We start from the raw sequence: 18722 nt of genomic DNA on the forward strand, positions 1-18722 counted from the left end.
TTGGACATCATGACATGGCAGAATTTCTGTAGTGACAACAGTACAGAGAGTGGTTGGATTTCCTTAGTTACTGTTTAACAGGGCAGGGTGTGACTGTCCAAGACTGTTCTGCAACCCCTTTAACACGCGAGAGAGCCCACGAATGCAGTGGGACTGCTGGTGGGAAATAAGGGGCTGCGGGAAGCTGTCTTACTTTTCAGCCACTGCTGAGAGCAGGGACCAATGTCAAAGGAGTTCTGATAACATTTACAATATTAAACAAATTGGACATTGTTTAGAAATTTATTAGCAATTTTAAAATAACATCATTCCTTAGATAAAAATGCAATCTTACAGGAATATACATTTGTCCCACACAGAGATGACCCTATAGCTCACTGGTGGGCCATTTGCTCTAACTTTCCTCTGTTGATTTTAAAACGTGCGAGAGGGCAAGACGGACTCTGGCACTGATGACAGGCTTACATGACGGTTACAAACTGTACAGCATTATTTACAAAAGCATTTCTGTGGGTTCATGAAAACTAGATATAAAATTGTGGAAGGAGGTAAAGAATTGAGATGGGAAAGGGCTTGGGTTGAGGTGCAAGGTAAGGCTGGGAGGGTGGGAAGAGAGTGTAGGGAAGAGTGGGAGAGGAGGCTTATATCTGGACTGATTTATACTTGAGAGAGGTCATTTTACAGCTCTGGGCAATTCAAATGAAGGCAAAACACTTATATTTATCAACATTTATAGCTGATGATCAGAGCAGGAAATGGTGCTCCAGGGCCTGAACTTAAGAGGTGCTGAGGAACCCCATCTTCCCTGAAGTCACTGGGAAACACAGGTATGCAGTACTTTGCTGGGCCAGACCTAAACCTTGCAGATGCAGGCCAGATACAGTATCCCCCAGACCTTAAACAGATTTGATCCTGCAGTGCTCAGTCTTTGGTGCTGACGTGAATTCAGACTGAGGGAGAGATTGGCTCCTAAATTACACTTTCAGTCCTGAAACCAGACTAGATTCCAACCACTTCTTGCTAGAATTCACCCAAAGCGACTTAACCCTTGCTCTACCAAGCGGCAATGGTTTGGAGGGAGGTTTCATCATTCAGAATTGTTTTTTAAGGCAGTTTTAAAAAGTATCTCCCCCTTTTTTTTGTGTGTGATGCAGCAATGTTTGTCAAAGAGATATTTACAATCTCTCTCCTCCTCTGAAATCTTCCCACATTTAAACTGTCAAGTCTGAATAAGCCTGAAACAATCACTTCTATGAGCAATCATAAAGTTGATGATGTTTAGATAGTATTGGCTGCCAGTCTACCTAGGTGCTTGAAATGGGAGCAGACTGGCTTAGGATGCTTGAAATATTAAAAGCATTGCAGCCTGTTTGGGAAAGAGCATGCATTTTGCCTGGCTGGGCAAAATGCAAAACGCAACAGAAAAACTTGGGTATTTCATTGTCCAAATGATGAGGCTCATGAATGGTGTCTGAGTTTGCGGATCTGTCTTGAATAGGAAAATGCTTTGGAAAAGGGCTCTTCAAATGCTGGCAGAAAAATCTGTTGTCGGGCGAGCAGAGTGATGCCAGCTCTCGCCTGGGCTTGCTCCCGCTCTGCTGGGCCTGGGATGCAGCCGCTAACCCTGGCCTAGTGTAAGGGCTGGGCAGAGTGCCATGGACTTCAGGCTGTAGGTAGGAGTGGAGGCTGTCTGCCTGGTGTGGGGTAGAAAAACAACAGCATGGGAGTGTGGAGGCAAACTCCTGATCGTGCCTAACTAAGCCCTTGGTAATGCTAATGAAGACTCCCTTATTACATCAGTCATTGGTGCTGCTCCTCTCAATTAGCCCTTTAGAAAGGGACTTGATTAAGTTGCCTAATGGTCTCCTGCCACCTGAGATCTCTGCCATGCATGTGGGGCTGGTAGCTGTGACACTAGCTCTGGGGAAGAGTTGTGCCTTTCTGGACCAGCTGATGCAGGCTGGGCAGAGTACTGTAGTGTATCTCAAGAGCCAGTAGATGCCCACGTTTAGGCAACTGAGTCAAGCCCTGTGTCCCTAAAGAAGGCCTGCTTTTTATGCTCAAGTGTTAACAGTTGCGTTGAGTCCTCTGTAAGGGGCGGGGGAAGAATGGAGGATTTAACCAGAACACTAAAGTTCATGTCAGAAGAGGTTTTTTTCCCATTCCAGTGTGATGCTACTGACTTTTCTTAAAGCAATTGGAGCCCAGACTGTCTTCGGTATAGGACATATCTCTCAGCTGTGCTTCTGCCCTTGCCCGCTCTATCTCGGAGTACTGTAGAAGCAAGGCCGTAGTGGTTTCAGCTGTCCAGAAACAAAGCAGCAACAGAGAGCAAAGCTCCATGGACTGAGATCCCATTGGAAGCCTTCTGGATCCCTGGGCTTGCTAACCCAGAATCAGACTTCAAAAATTTTGCAGCATCCAAAAGAAATAAAAAAAACCCCAAACCTGTGCAGCCGTTGACATTTATATTTCTTGGACTTCTTTGGAGAAGAAAACAATTGAAGGGAAGATATAATCACATTTTTCTGGACCCAGTTCTGTTTTCCACATTCTTTGCATCAATACAACCTCATTGGCCTCTAGTGTCCTCCAGCCTCATGTTAGCAAGATGGGAACTGGGGCCTGGAATATTATATGCACTACAGTTTTCATTATGGGAACAGATAAAATCTCACTGGTACCAGAAGCCCCTGACTAGATTCGACTTATTTTACCAACTTTATTGCGCTCCAAATTCCCCATTCAGTGTTCCTCTCCCCAACCCTGCCCCTGCCATGGGGACCATCACAACGGGACCGTGCATATATCTTAGGATACTCAGTTCTGTCTCAGTAGGGCTGCTTCACTTCAGCTCACTGGACCAATGGGTTGGGGTTTCTTATCTACACGTATGAAGCAAGGCCTCCAACTTCATCTATGACACAGGTGAACAACCCCATGGGCTTGCAGTGCTGTCACCTCGTACGATTGTGTCTGTGTGCAAACGCGCATACATTTCATACAGCAATCTGAAACTATCAGGCAGAAAAGACACAGGAGCCTGGCTGAGACCCATACAACTTATATTGGCGTCAGTCTAAAGAAAGCAATGATACATTGCTTTGGAAATTATCAAGAAATGTAAAAAATGCATTTGCCCTTTTTTTGTTGTTGTTGTCATCATTGTCGTAGTCATCAGGGGCAGGGTTCTGAGTCAGAAAACAAAGCAGAAATAGATGCGATTCTGTACATGGCGCCTCTCTGGCTGTTCCTCCACGCTGGGGTGTGGTGGGCAGGGTAATAAAACAGGCGGGACCCCTGCAGTAGCAGCAACATCTACACCATCATCGTTCACATGTCCAGCTGAAGAGGCAGATGATGCAGTAAAGGTCTGTGGATAACGAAACTCCAGCTCTGGATTGTGAGTTCCACTTTCTTCCCTGTCACATCAGCCACACAGAAATAAGGAAGAAAAAAAGAAATGCACCCGGTGTGGCTGGCCCAGTACTGCCTGGAATAATGAGCAGGAGTGATACAGGGAGGAGGTTTGTTGTTTTATAAGAAATGTCTTTAGTCTGCAGCGTACTCTTGCAAGTCAGAGATGCTCAGTGGCAAACAGCAGATCATTTCCCCCATTCTTTCCATTCCTTCCATGCCATTCCTCAGCCATTGGTTCCTTCAAAGCTTCCATCCACAGCACAGTGATTGTACCCACCATCCACTCCCATACACAGGGAAAGAAGGACAATCCAGGAACTAAACCTGCCCCTGCCTTCCTACCAACCCCCAGACACTACCTAACCTGAAGGAGGCAGTAGCTCTATGCTCAGACCTGTCACAATGTGCACAGTGGAAATACCTCAAATGAAAAAGAAAAATTTGCCACCCTCCCCAGGAAGAGAAATTTGCACAGCTGGCACCAGCAATTATGAAATTTAACACCTGTCCTTCAAACTGCAAGTCATCTGCATTCTCTGCTAGCCACATGTTTGCCACTCTGCAGGACCTAAGGGGTCTTCCAGCAGAGAGTGTGGTTTCCCCTGGCCACTGTAGGCTCTGACCTGTGAGGGAGTCACAGCTTTTGCCGGGAATGTGTGGGGCATAATTTTCCTTCCCATCAAGAAAAATCCTAAAAGATGATAAGGGCTGTTAAGCATCCAAAATGCCCATTGCCACCACTAATTTAGATCAGTATGTTGTTTCTCGGGAGCAGAGAACACCTCTGTCTCTCACTGGGAGGGCCACAGAGTCATAGAGTTGTGTAGGTTGGAAAAGACCTTTAAGAACATCAAGTCCAGCCATTAACCCAGGACTGCCAAGTCTACCACTATGCTGTGTCCCTAAGCACCACATCTACACATCTTTTAAATACCTTCAGGAATGGTGACTCAACCACTTCCCTGGGCAGCCTGTTCCAGTGCTTGACAACCCTTTTGGTGAATAATTTTTTCCTAATAACCAAACTAAACTGCCCCTGGTGCAAATGGACTTTCTAGCAGAAGAAAATGAGATAGGGAGCCCTTACACTGATTTCATTTTCAGAAGCAGTCAGGCACAGCATTATTTCTTTTCAAGTAGCTTTGGAGCACATCAGCCCTAGCAGCAGCAAACTCTCAAAGGGAAACACGCCTGTGTGCCCACCTCGATACAGGGACGAAGGATGGAAAGGATGAGGCTGACTGACATCAGCTGTTTAGTTTCTCCTGGGAAGTCTTGAATTGGAACTTCGATGCCAGATGGTTGTATAAATGGATTCTTATTTCTCTAGTTTAAAAGCATTTGGGTTTTGTCAATGTATCTTGAGCTGCTACTGGCCAGTTGAAAATGACACTGAAAAAGTGCACTGCCAAAAATACCCTTTGCTATTTTTGCTTTGTGACCGAGAGAATCAAGAAGAAAGCCAAAGGCATTACGAAAATAATGTAATCAACATATGCAATAAGTAATGTTCTCAGACATCTGCAGCAGCTCAAGATTTGAATGAAAGTTTAGCTCTGAGTCAGATCACACCTTCTAGCTCAGCACTGATCTGCAAGTTTGTGAACCATCTTGAGAAGGGAGAAAAATGAGCAGCAGTCTAAACAAAAATCAGCTGCACACAACCTAACAATTTTTCAGCCTCTCATGGGTTAGGGCCAAGTATTGGTGTGAGGAAAGTCAAGAGAGGCTAGGACACAATGTGTTGTCAGATGTTTTGTGACTTAGAATCTGACCCATCCACTAAAGGGGGATGAGACTGTGCATAGGAATGCAAAAATGTCACTTAACATCTGCATCTTGACCAGACTGCAGCAATTCTCCTAAGCAACGATCCAGAGCTCTCTCCTTCACTTACCTTCTGCTTTCAGTCCAGACGAGAGTCAAATAACTTTGCCAGTGATTTAGACTCTTGCATTTGCTTATCCCAGGATCCTGCTATAATCGATCAGGGTTAGCTATTTAGTAAAAGAAATCTGAAAGCAGACTTTTTTCCCCGCTCCTTGAATTGCTGGTGCCAACTGAACACATAGGATGGATCTGCCAAATGGGATTGGGGGGTCTTGCTACAAGTGGGACAAGACCTTTAGAGAGGCTGAGCAAAAGGAAAGAGAACAGAGTCTGAATAAAATGTCCCGGTCTCAGGAAGAAAGATTCTCTACCAATAAAGTCATCGTGCATGTTTAAAGGGAGCGAGGAAGAAGGAAAATGAACACAAGATATGCAAAATCAGTAACGTTCAACCTGTCAGTGGATTGCAGAATAGTTACTTACACCAGGTACACTTTTGTTCATTGTACAAATTAAAAAAGGAAAAAAAATAGTACCCCTTTCCCCAACCACACGTAGAAAAGCACTTAAAAGTTCAAAGGTAAAGCTTGGCACATTCCAAATACGAAATGATTCACTTGACATGCAGCAAATATACAAGAAGTGATTATTTTTTTTCTTTTTTTTTTTAAACAAACTTAATTCAATTCATTATCTTTGCTTGGCACAATTGCAATTCATTTTAAAAAAATATTTGAAAAATACTGAAACTGACCTGAATTCAAGTATAACGGTTTCTTCAACAGAAACATTATCAATGCAATAAAACATCACACGGAATATATCGAAGCGTAACTCCTTCTGGTTTTTTTTTTGTTGTTGTTGTTTCCCCCCACCCCCGCAATTTTTTTCTATACAGTTTTAATGCCAACACAACTTACAATTGTATTTTTAAATTAATATTATTGCATTGTTTTTGCATATCTTGTGGAACAGAAAATGCAAAGTTACTGATTCCCCTTTCAAAAGCAGAGACAGTGGTTTGTTTTTGCATTCAAATGGCCCCAGATACAGATCTCCTGCAGCTCAAACCAGGATGTGGAGAACTGCATGCACTTACACTCACACGCGCGTGCACGCACACTCGCTCGGTATTGCTCCCACACTCACAGATACACTTAGCACTAAAAAGAACCCAAATCAATCACTCAAATGTGCAAGACTATATCGAGTGCATTGCCTACTATCTTTAAATTATAAAACAACAACAAAAAAAGGAGGTTTCAATTACTAGGAAATAAAATTACAAATTCTTGGTGTACATAATGGTAAAACTCGTCTATCATTATACTTCTACCAAATTTCAATGGAGAAAAAAACCCAGTTTAAATAATACAACATGATCAAACCAATTTAACATTTGCAAAGGTGAAAATAAACCAAAACAAAAAGGTAGGTGATTACAAAACGTTGTAAACACTCCCTTCTCCCTCCAAAAAAATAATAATAAAACAGTCAAAATAAAAACTGCAACATGCTTTCAAGAAAATACCAAACTGCAAAACAAGGAGAGATCTACACAAGCCCACCACCACCTCAGCAAGTGCGGGGCAGGCTGGCCTAGCCCCGCCGCAGAGCCTGCTCCCCGCTCTCCTACTGGCTGGCACGGCTGTCTGTCTGAGCTCTGATTGGTCGGCAGGAGGCTGCCTGAGCTCAGATTGGCTGGCAAGTGACTGCTCGAGCTCCGATTGGTTGGCAGGAGTGGCTGCCTGAGTGTGGATTGGTTGGCAGAGACTGCTGCCTGGGAGTCTTGGCAGGGTTGGGCAGCGCTGCCACCCGCCCCTTGGGCGCCCACGGGCTTCTTCTGCTTCCTCCAGCAGAAGTCCTCCTCTCCTTCCGAATCAAAGGGCCTTGGCTTTATGGAGACGGTGAGGCTCATACAGAATATGTGCAAAATGATTTTTACAAGCAAAGTTGAAAGACACCCGTTTGACGCAGGGTCCTTTTGGCTAGGGCCATCCACAGGAAGCTGAGGTTCCCCTTCGCGCTTGGGAGGCAGTCCTCGTTCCTTGTGCAGGGACTGAAAAAAAGAGGGAGCTGGCTCTCCTCCTCTTCCTCTTCCTCCTCCTGCTCCTCATCCTCCTCACTCTTCCTTCATGGACACGTGCTGGGGTTATATCCACTCCTGAAAAGCTTTCTTACACCACCCAACTCTGCGACTCGTCCCAACAGAAATGAATGAAGAACGCTGTTCCGGTTACTCCAGGTCACGAGAACAGTGAGGCACTTCTGAAACAAACCCATTAGGAACATTGAAACAAATAAAAAACCAGCATCGCTTCCAGCCCTGGCAACTACAGGCTGCTGATATAAATCCTGCTGTCCTTGAGCTCCTCCTGACTTATTCTACAATCCGGGTTCTGCACCTCTTCCTCTTCCTCTCCTGCACTGTCCTGCCCTGGGTCCCTGCAGTTAACAAAAGGCAAGAGGTTGCCATTGGGGCTCTGCTTGCTGTTACCATTGAGAATGTTGTCTGCTGCATTTTCCATCTCTTCTATCGTCATGTCACAGGCGTCTGCAAGCTCCTGGGTTGTGACCTCAATGAACTTTGGATCTTGAGCAAACTGCATCAGTCCTTCCGAAATCAAGACCTTCAAAAGCAGGTAGGGGACCAGAGACAAAGACACACATTAGTACACTGCAACATCAGCCCTGTTGCACCCCTAACACAACCCTCTTTACTGCTGTATTTTCCCCAGTGGTCATCTTCCTATTCACACTGCTAACCCCTGCTTCGAGACGGGCTCTCCTACCCTTGGCACTGCAGGCAGCAATATATGTGTTGCCCTGCTCTTCCCAGGGATGCATTTCTAGTTGGCCTTGACACTGCCCGTGTCCTTCGTGACTCTGCAGTCTTACCGCTTCGACCAGGCTCCCAGCGCTGCCGTGAAACTGCCTGCTGCTCCCTCCAGTCTGGCTGGGGACGGTGAGGGAGACTGGCCTGGCTCTCCTGGGGCTGCTGCAGCCGGTGTTGTCAGGGTACCGAGAGCTGCAGTGTACTGACGGGAAGCTGCTGTTGAGCTTCTCGCTGGACTCTGCCCTGTCGAGGCGCAGAGTCGGGATGGTCTGTTGCGGCCAGCCACGGCTGCAGGGTGTAGCAGGGGGTGTAGCACACAGCCGAGAGAACATGGTGGGGGAATGGCTTCGCTGGAGTAGGGGACTCAGGCCGGCCACTGCTAATGCCTGTGGACAAAGGAACAAGATGAGTGAGAGCTTGCTCTTAGCAGCAGGGCTGGAACAAGGAGGTTCTGGAGAAACTACCCGAGAAAGACTTGGAGGGTCTCAAGGCTTGTGGAAGCAGCTGCCATCTCCTGGAACGGTTTGGGCATTTGCTGTAAACTCATTTGGCAAGCTTTCCTTTGAATGGCGTATCCTGCACTAGCCAGAGCCAAGCACCAGACTGAAAACATCCATGATTGCAGTTCTTCAGCCTTAGAGCCGCTGCACTGACGGGAGGGATGTGGCCCCGCTCCCCACAGCCTTGCCAGAAACACCACCTCTCCTCCAATGGGTGAGACATCAATGCATTTTCCCACCACTGCCACCACTCACACCACTAGCTTTTACTGCCAATTGCTGTGTTTTGTGTGTCTACTGTGGAACCTGAGTGGATACCACATGTGAATTTTAGATGTGTCTGCAGTTGGCAACAACTATAAATCCACCACTGGATTTTAAGGTGTCTGCTGTTGGTGGAAAATGATGATTATGCTTCGAGCCATCCAGTCCTTCCTGTAATCATATACGCAATGTCTGAGTCATCCAGCCTCCTTTTACTACACATTTCTCAAGAAGCCCCTCGTTGCACAGGGCTGATCTGATGCCTTATTCATGGAGACTGCTGCCTTGTTCCATAAGCAGAGTCTGCTGTCAGAGTCATAAGCTCATCTCACAGAGCTCACTGTTGCCTAGTATGAGCAAAGAAATAAATGCATAGAAAATACAAAAGCATGTGGACTGTGTTACAGAGAATCCTCTTGTTTGGGCTGGGGTTAATCTCACCCAGCTTCAGCTATCTGAAGGCTATATATTTAGTCTAAGCTAGCTAAGACACCAGCAAGCCTCCTGCCTCTTTTCAATACCTGCCTGAAAATGCTATCTGGAGGACGAGACTCAGACAAGACTTACGCTAGCCCTTTGGAGATGCTCTTTCCCTCTGTGGACCACAGTGGGACCAAACCAACTGATTTAAACTAGAGAGCTAACTTTAAGATATCTAAAGTTAAGTGAAACTCAGTCCATCCACCACAGAAAACCTTAGGAACTGACAACCATGCTGTGGTGATGATTTCAGTGACAGATGAACAAAAGAATTATTAGTCTTCTACAAGGTTCACTAAGATTTTCTTCGGAATTACGTGTCAGACTCCTATCAATTTTCAGTAAGGAAGAAAGCCCTCAAAAATTCTTCTGTACAAGTCATGCCCTGCAGGCCATGGTGGCCTCAGCACATCTCTTAAGCTGCCAGGACTTCAAGGACAGCCCTAGATTTGTCAGGCAGGACAACTGAACCAGTTTTTCAGCTTGTTGGCAGAAACATATACAAGATGTTATATCTAAAATGTAAGGTTGTGAGGAAGTTGAAAGAAGCTCTTAGGGATTGCTTTGAGCTTCAGCTGCATGTATTTGCATATTGTGATATATGAGTATTTCATAGGAATACCCCTCCCAGCATTCACAAGCAGCAGAATCCATTGTGCCTAGCAGAGGCAACCTTTCCACTTTATGTTCTTGTTTTAAGCACTGTTGTAAGCTAACATTTTTGTGAACATATGAACACTGCTGTGTGTTGTCAGCTGGAGGCCAGACGCCTTCAGTCTGGCTGAGTGACGATGGGGTTGGTAGAGTCTCATCCCTCTAGGTTTGGAGCTGCATGGTGGGATGGGGAAGGGTAAAGTAGCTCTGGGTGGGCTGAGAAGGTGGGAGGCATGTGTCCCCTCTGCCTGGCCTACTGTGGGAGGGCAGGAAGTTTCAAGAGGGCTGTTGCTGTGGGGAAGGTGGGAAGGTGTTTCCTGCCCACTCTCACCCTAGCCCAACACATTTGCTGGTTATCCCTGCCACAGCTGTTGACTCTCTGCAGACCACTGCTTTCTAGAGCTTGATCCTTAAAGGGTAACTGGCTAGGAGTGGAGGTGAAAAAGCCAGGGAGCCTCAAGGATGCTCATCTCTCACTCCTCTGCTCTGACTTCTGACTCCTCCCACGCAGCATTTTCTGCCCCTGTGGCAGCTTAAGGAGGTGGGAAAGCCATTCTGCCCTGCCCCGGGGGACTGCACAGAGCAGGACACTCCACTTGCAAGGCTGGGACTACCATCTGCGCCTGTTTCTTTTATGGTGACAAAACACAGCATCATCAAACGAAAAAGACAGAAATCTACTTTGGACTATGACAGCTGGCTAATCATCTAGGTACGTGGCTAAGCATACATTTGCTAGGCTGCTGAATGCAGTTACAAAGGACTTAAGAAGGTGATTAATGACATGTAATCAGTTTATGTTTTAAAATGATTAATTACAGTTACTGGTTACCTTTGATTAATATGAGAGTAGACCCTGCACGTTTTATTCATATGCATACTAGCATCAAAACCAGTGTAATTGCACTGCAGCATGCAGTTTGGATAGTTATTTTCATCTTTTAGCTGGTTTCTTAATTTACTCTTTCATGGACATCAGAAAGTGATAACTCTGCTGACTCCAAAGGACATGTTCCTGTAGCATTTTTCTAGGAATGATAAAAATCCTGAAAGCAGGAATGACCACGATGGCCAACAGGATTTCTAAAAATTGGACCTTTGATATAAGGTGAGAAGCTATCCCAAATGGTTTTTAAAAAGTTGGTTGGGATACAGTGGGGGGGCACTGGAGATGGTAGGGTCTCAGTTACATTGCTGGGCCTTTTGTGGTTATTAATGCTTACCTGATGATGTACCAGATGCAAAGGCAGAACTGTCTTCTGCGAGACATCTACACCCTGGTTTTTCTGTCTTTTCAGACACTCTAAGTGAAAAGATGCTCTTCGACCTGAAATGGCAATTAGACACAACTATGCTCATCACTCATAATACACTACAGGTAATCTGTTTTCAATTTCTTTTAGTGCAGTCCAATTAGAGATACAGCAAAGACACCCACATTTTAGGCTTTGTCCGCTTTCCCTTAACACCTTGCCCTTTCCAAAGCATCTGTATTTACAAAAAGCAGTCAAGCATCATGAACCAACCAGCACTACCTTCCAAGCAAGCTGCCAGATAAAATTCTGGACGATGATTTTTATTTTTCCTCTTTTAAAACACTGTCCTAGTAGATACTATGCAACTGATTTCACTCCTAAGCAGTGGAAGTTTTGTTAGACACCTCTGTTTCAGGTAAAGTCCTCAGCAGGACTGATGATTGCAGCTGAGATTCTGGTGCTGTGCCTGGCTGTACGCAATGTGCAAGAGGGGATGTCAGGCTGCTCAGGTGACATCGGCCTCCTGATTGCATGTGATCTGTGTCCCTTAGCTGCCAGACATACCACAGTTTATGAGGCTGTGTCTATAGCAAGGTCAAGTGGAAGTGAATTAATCAATGGTTGAATAATTCACTGCTGAATGGAAGGCTGCTTATATAAACATGTAGCATTTTCAAAACTTCGAAAGAAGGGAAGAGAAAAAAGCAAAAGCCGGGGCAGGGGGCAGGGGGTGTGGGGGGGGAAGGCTTGAGGGGGAATTATGATTTATTGAAACAGTTGCATTGTATACTTGCTATAAAATTAAACTTTACTTCTATCAATATAAGAAAGTCTATGCAGGAATTTAAAATTACTGCAAAGTACGTTTATGAACCAGTGCAGAGGCTTTACTTGCAAAGAATGGCAAATAAATGCAGTATTAAAGATAGAGCTGCATGGCACACTAAAATATTTCATGGACTTTGTGATCCCATTGACATTTTTCTAAAGAAGAAAGGAAAATTAGAATTCTGAAAAGAGTAAGTATCTAAAATATTGATTTATTGAGAAAAGGCCCTCTCAGGGATTGGAGAAAACAAGTGTTATAACCCAGAGAATGCGTGCTACAATGCAGATAAAAAGTATTCCCTCTTTTAGAGAAAAAAAACTAGTAAAACGAGTATGAATCACTGTATAAATATTCACAAGAATGTAGGTAATGAAGCATTGTATCAAGGACTGACTGCAAATTTTGCCTTACAGATAGATATAGGAATTGTCACTGCCTAATATTTTAAGTTTTGAAATTAAGTAAATGCTTTAAAATGCTCAGTTGTACAAGCATCCTGAAGGTTCTGAGTGAAGACTCAGTAGCTTCACTTTAAACATTACACTACCTAGTCTGTCACTTTCATTTTGCAGGAATATTGTTTATATACAGGATTCTTTTGGTTGCTCTCCCTCTCCCAAATGTCCTTTTTCTCCATACCAGTAATCAGGAAAAAGGTTGAAAAATGTTCTACGTAAAAGAGCTTATTTTTTTCCAGACTCTCACATTTGTCCTGATACTTTCATAAAATCTTGTGATTCATGGATTTCACCTGAGCGTAGCCTGACACTCAAGCACTTGAAAATCTCCAGGTACAATTACAGCAGAAAGCAAATGTGTATTGTATTAACTTAATCTGAAATCCACTGTTTTCCTCATAGTGGACGAAAGAGACAACATCTCCTTTCTCCATGCTGAGTACATACAGAACAGAACACCATATACTCAAGGCTCACTCATTTGGTGACTCCCTGGTGATTGTTTGGAGAGTCTACAAGCGCTCTAATGAACTCCCCTAATTCAGGGGAGGCTTAATCAAACAGATCACATGAACTATCCAAACAGCCACACAGTTTCATCTGCTGACTGAGCATAAAGACAGTAGAGTCATGTGCATGATCAAGTTCGTATGCATGCTGTGGGATTTCTGGTCTCACGAGCTAAATGCAGCAAACAGCAACACCCTTGCCTACACACGCTGGGGTTCCTCCAGCGAGATGTGAGAACTCAGTGGAGGCAGAGGGGAGCACAGCCCGCCGCTCATGCTGGGAGGTTACCTAGCGCTGAAGAGCACAGAAACCCTTTCTTCGGAGAGTGCCGGGTGTCCTCTCCTTTGTTGTTTTCTGGTGGAGTAAGTTGTCTGTTTTCATCATCTTGGTATGCAAGCCTGAAAAGGAGAATAGAGGGATTCTAGAAAAGCAGCTGATATTGGACCCGATAACCCCTCTTCCAGCAAGGAAGCCAGGAAGATCATGCTATCAGATGGATGCAACAGTGAGCCAGCTTCAAGCTATAACTGGTTAAGCAGCAGTAACAAGAGACCATGAGACGGAGAATGCTCTAAAGATGAGATCTGGGAATGTTAGGTGGTAGAAATGAATGTGGGAGGAGGCCCTGCAGATCCAGATGTCTCATTCAGAGAAGGTGAAAGATTTTTCCTTGTTTTCAATGTTACTTCTCGTGGCTGAACTGCATCTTACAAAGATTATTTTCTGACATTTTAGTTGTCTGACTAGGTCTTCTGGTCTTACCCCATAAATTGTAATTTTTGTAGAAAAATGTCACCTCTTCCCACCTCTCCCCCTTAATTAAAGAACCACCCAAACACCTTGACTAAAGCAGCAAAGCTCACATTTCGGTAGAGAGCAGACTTGGTTCACTACAGTACTCAATGTCTTCATTCAAATTTTCATCGTAAGCCTCATCCTGAGACACTTCCTCTTGGCAAACAATTGCCAGCTGGCTGTCTCTGGAACTGGAGCTAATGAGCAAAAAAGATAAGTCAAGATATGGAGATGGTAAAGACAACCTGTTATAAAGGCAAGAATGACAGGCTCCATCTGTCTCAGTTTATCATAATGTTGAAGAGCTGTCATAGAAAAATCAACGACTGAACAGAGCTGCAGAGTTCACAAATACAAAACATTAACCTTTGCCTGCGTCCACTTTCAGAGGAAGAGTTTCTTAATGCTGAACAATACTGTACACATATTATTGTCATTTGTGACTGCATGTAGCCTATAAATATGCACATCTCACTGATCACATTTCCAAAGACATACCTCACTGAACTCAAAGTAAAAACTGAGATGGGCTCTTGGAAATACAGCTTTTCCCCTTGTTGCAAAAGCCTTGGTTATGAATTTCACAGAAGCCTCCTAGACACTAACAGTAACCCTCTCAGCTCTGGGGTGTATAATCTCTGCCTCCCAAATGCCTTACTCTGCACCATCTCTCCCCTCTGCCTCCTGTTCATGCTTTTGTTTCTTGCTGACTTTTCCATCTTTGGTCCTTTTATCTCATCACTAACTGCAGAGTGCTTCTACTGAATTCGGTAGGATCTGTTCAAACGCTTAGTTGCGACAGCCCTTAATTCCCTGCTTGCCTCCTCTTTGTCCTCTGTTTCATGTCTTGGCCCTCATATTTCACTTCATTCTGAGTTTGTGTTTTCTGAGAAGTAAAATAAAATCTGAAGGTAGTGTGAATTTGAGATACTGACATGGAGCTATTGGAGCCAATGTCAGTCTGTCACTAGCATTCGCACAAGAGAGCAGCGTGGCAGAGTTTTTTCATCTTTCAGGGACTGGATAGGAAGCATTATTTTATCATTTGGTTTAAAAAAAACATTGGAAGAAATGTGCATAAATATAGTATAAACCAGCTTGTAGGACAGTGCTGGAGCGACCTTCCTCCTGAGATGGGAGGCAAGTCAAACTGCTAAGGTGCAGAGGGGAGAAAATCGGTATATGGCAGCTACTCCCGTTCAACAGTCTGTGTTTAGCCAAAGCCATACAGAAATTTTGTATGAAAATGACAGTGTTCTTCACTGTGCTGTGATCAGAGAGTGCCTAGATGTGTGAGCCCAGCTAGAAACTCTAAAAAAACCCCAAATGTAGAAAGCAGCTAGAAACAGCCCACACATCACTACCTGCCTGTGGGCAGGAAAGCCTTCAGCTGGGAGTATTTTCTGGAGATGTCATGGTGATCATTACATCTTTCTCAGCCCTACTGACACCAAAAAGAAGAGCTCATATTCAGCGTTAATGGGGATTTGGACTTTCAATGAGACAAACAATGGGTCTTACACCCAGAAAGCATTAGAGCACGAGGGAGAACACGTACCGTCCCAGTGTTTCGTAGTAATGGGTCCTAATTCAAGGAAGGTGCCCAAGGAAGCAAGGAGAGAAAAGAACACCATGTTAGCAGTGTCACATCAGCACAAGTCAGCAACGGGGAGGGCAGATGGTAACACATGTTATGCAACTCTGTGGCCTCCCTCAGGAAGGCATGAAATAGAAAAAACATTGGACTCTTAGGCAATTCTGCACCCACTGAATTTCCTCCATCTTACTGTCCTATTCTGTACTTTGCTGTGGCAGCATTTCTCCACCTTTTCACATTGCCTGCTCTCTGCACTAAAAATAAAAAGCCAGCTCCTTCCTGCTCTTGCTGAAAGGGTTAAAGAAAATCCTTCACTGATAAAAATGATACTCCTTTCGTATTAGTCATCTCTGTGTAGACAGCCTGAAAGCTCTCCAGAGCCCTCCAGAGAAGGCAGTTTTCTTTGCTTTGCACAGTATTGCAATTCTGAAAACCTTGCCTCTGTCCCCCCAGAATGCCTTTGGTGACCTCTGAAGGAATGTGACCCACTGAATGGAAAACCACTGACTTCCACAAAGGTCCCTGTTGGGTGCTTAAGAGATGCATTGCAGTCTGTTTCAGTTACCAGTTGATAAAACACCTCCCTGTGGTGAAGGAGAAATAAATAAGGCTCCTTTTGGTTCTTACAAAGGTTTCTTCATGATAAAGCTGAAAGAAATCAAGTGTGTTGGTCAGTAATATCGCTGCTGCTTTGCAGTGGTCAGCTGATGCGTATCTGTTGCACTGCGAGCTTTGGCACAAGTGGAGAACCAGAAGGCTCAATCCAGGTTGCAGGCTGGGCAGCACCTCGTGGATGACTTCAGCTAGGCAGCAGCGCCCTGGCATTTGCATACATGTTCCTACACTTAGCCCCTTGACTCACTCTCTGCTGTGAAGCTTACCTTTTGGAAGGTAGTTTCCAAGGAGCCTCCTGCACACATATGGTGGGTGACAAGGGGGTCCCATGGCCTTCTACTGTGCTGACAGTGCTGGGGTAGCTGGGTGGGCTGGGGAACCGGCACAGGGCAGTGTTGTTGGCATTGTTGATGTTGGCATTGGAGCCTGAAGATGAGTAGCTGCTGGGAGTGAAGGTGGAGTCCACCAGCTTCTCGTGAGATGGAGACTCGGTATCTCCCTGGTTGTTGCCAGACTTATTGATGTGCAAAGGTCTCTGGGTGGTGAATGTCTGGGGGAACGCACTCCTGCCATCACTTTGGTAATAGCTGACATGGTTTCCGAACAAGCCTCCAGCTCTCTGTCAGAGAAACAGGAATGATTTTCCCTTTGAGTGAGAAGACGTGCAAGGCCCCTGGTGTTTCCTGCTTAGCCTGTTGTTGAGGAAGAAAATGTGAGGACCAAAGTGTACATGATAGCACTAGTGTTCTCTCTTCTAGAGGATGGTGCACGGACTTTTCTGTCAGAGAGACTAGGTACATACAGGCTGTGAAAGCTTTAGCTTTCTAAGATATTTCAGAGGACCGGCCAGGTGCATAGGTGAGGCAAAGGTGTCTCTACACCTCCCACCAGTCTTAGGAGTGCAGGACGGGGTAGGGATGCAAGAACCAGGTAACTGCTCTCTGGTTTTCACAGTGAGGTTGCAAAGAAACATTTAGACCTGAGAGGGAATTTGAGAAGGGCATCAGAAACTATTAATCACCTGGAGGAACAAGTGAAGAAAGATTTAATGAGCCAGTTATGTACTGTTTAGATGATGAGTAATGAAAGGGACTGGCAGCATCTTTCTGTAATGACAGAAGGAAAATGCCAAAGTAGAGGAAATATTACCAGAGGGGACAGTAACAAAAAACAGGAATAAAATAAGAAAGAAAAGATTTAGGTAATGTGCTCAGAAAATTTCCTCCTTCCATAGGGGCTCTGTTGGGTTCTGCTGTACTTTTTGGGAGGATGCCACTTGTGCCACTGAAAGGAGGAGTGAACAAAACACTGAAGTGTGCTGGGCTGCTGCTCTGCAGACTGTAAGATGGCTGAATTGATCTGTTCATCCTCATTCTGATTTTATTTAGGTTTTATGAGGGAAACTTCCATTGAGAAGAAAATGGGATAAAAACTGTGTAAAGATCTCAGGACCCGGCACTCTGAGTTCACCACCATAGTAGGGGCTAGAAGACAAAGAAGGAGGGCCCAGCTGAAAAACAGAGTGCATAAAAGAGAATGTAGCACTCTGAGCTCAGCTACCAGTCTAGCCTCAGCCTGCAAACTTGTTCAGCACCTACCCGGAAGATATCATCTTCAGAGGCAGCAGAAACAGCTTCTTTCATGGCCTTATCTAGCTCTTCTTCAGCTGTCAGGTCTCCAGAAATTGCTCGTCGGATCTCTGGCCCAATGTCATGAAGTGTGCGCAGGCCAGCCTGCAAAACAGCAAACTATAGAGCTTCATATCTCCGAGTGGGTATATGAGAAATAAAAGCAGTACTATTTTTGCCTAAGCACTGTGAAGCCCTTTTACTTAATATAGCGTCCCCAGCTCCTAGAAAAACACCAACAAATTCTGTTCTTTAATCTCTAGCTTCTCGAAGGAGAAACTCTTAGCAATCCAACCCAGGAATGTTTGTTGCTACTCCCCTGGCTTCATCACAACAGGACACAGACATAAATCCACAGGCCTGACTAAGCAAGTCTGCAGGCTTTCAACTTTGGGTTCTCAGATCTGCAACCAGAAGCCCTAGAGCAGCCACAATTCCAGCTGAACCATGTACTTCATGTCTCTGAGAATCTCTTGTTTTAAATCAGCTGCTTAAATATGGATTTAATAGCTAAACTTCTGGCATCTGGACCTGGACAGTCCTCAAACCCCTCACTGACTGGAATCCATTCCGGGAGTCCATCCAGGGAGGTAAGTTATGGGTATGTCTGTACCTGTGCCTGTGTCACAGCATTTTTTAGCTTGCTGGAACTCCAGATTCACCCTTCTTCCTTGTTGTACACGCAAGGGACATAAATGGTGCTGCTTGTACAGTCAATGGGGCTTTCTCATTCTTACACAGCCTGGCAGTCCACCCAGTGAACATGAAGCACAGGGGTGAAGAGATCCCATGTCTTACAGCCTGATGCCCCAGCTGTTGGATGGCCTGGCATCCAGGTATGCTTTTTGCTCTTCGACTGAATTTGCCTCCTGGCATCAAGCTCTCCCTGACCCTGTTATAGTGATTCCCTTCAGAAAGGGCAGACTGAATGTGGTAATAAGCAAACATCTGCTGGACACTTCATGCCAGTTCTCTCAAACAACCCAAAATTTCAAATATTACCAGCAGATTGATAAACTGTGGATATAGCTCACTTGTGCCTTCCATGTG

At 44.9% G+C, this 18722-nt stretch overlaps 1 protein-coding gene across 1 annotated transcript in view; it reads right to left on the reverse strand.

The window, feature by feature from the left end:
- Window positions 1-274: 274 nt before the first annotated feature.
- The window catches only part of CACNA1C (calcium voltage-gated channel subunit alpha1 C), a 493743-nt gene continuing 475295 nt past the window's right edge, over window positions 275-18722 (reverse strand). The window contains exons 43-50 of the mRNA XM_055711046.1: window positions 17643-17777; window positions 16311-16663; window positions 15391-15417; window positions 13901-14029; window positions 13326-13435; window positions 11208-11311; window positions 8149-8472; window positions 275-7880 (exon numbers count right to left, since the gene is read on the reverse strand). Of these exons, the coding sequence (XP_055567021.1) occupies window positions 7584-7880; window positions 8149-8472; window positions 11208-11311; window positions 13326-13435; window positions 13901-14029; window positions 15391-15417; window positions 16311-16663; window positions 17643-17777 (1479 nt within the window). The 3' untranslated portion in view covers window positions 275-7583. The remainder of the gene's footprint in view (window positions 7881-8148; window positions 8473-11207; window positions 11312-13325; window positions 13436-13900; window positions 14030-15390; window positions 15418-16310; window positions 16664-17642; window positions 17778-18722) is intronic.

Source organism: Falco cherrug, chromosome 5 (assembly GCF_023634085.1).
Source record: "Falco cherrug isolate bFalChe1 chromosome 5, bFalChe1.pri, whole genome shotgun sequence".
In the NCBI taxonomy this organism is placed as follows: domain Eukaryota; kingdom Metazoa; phylum Chordata; class Aves; order Falconiformes; family Falconidae; genus Falco; species Falco cherrug.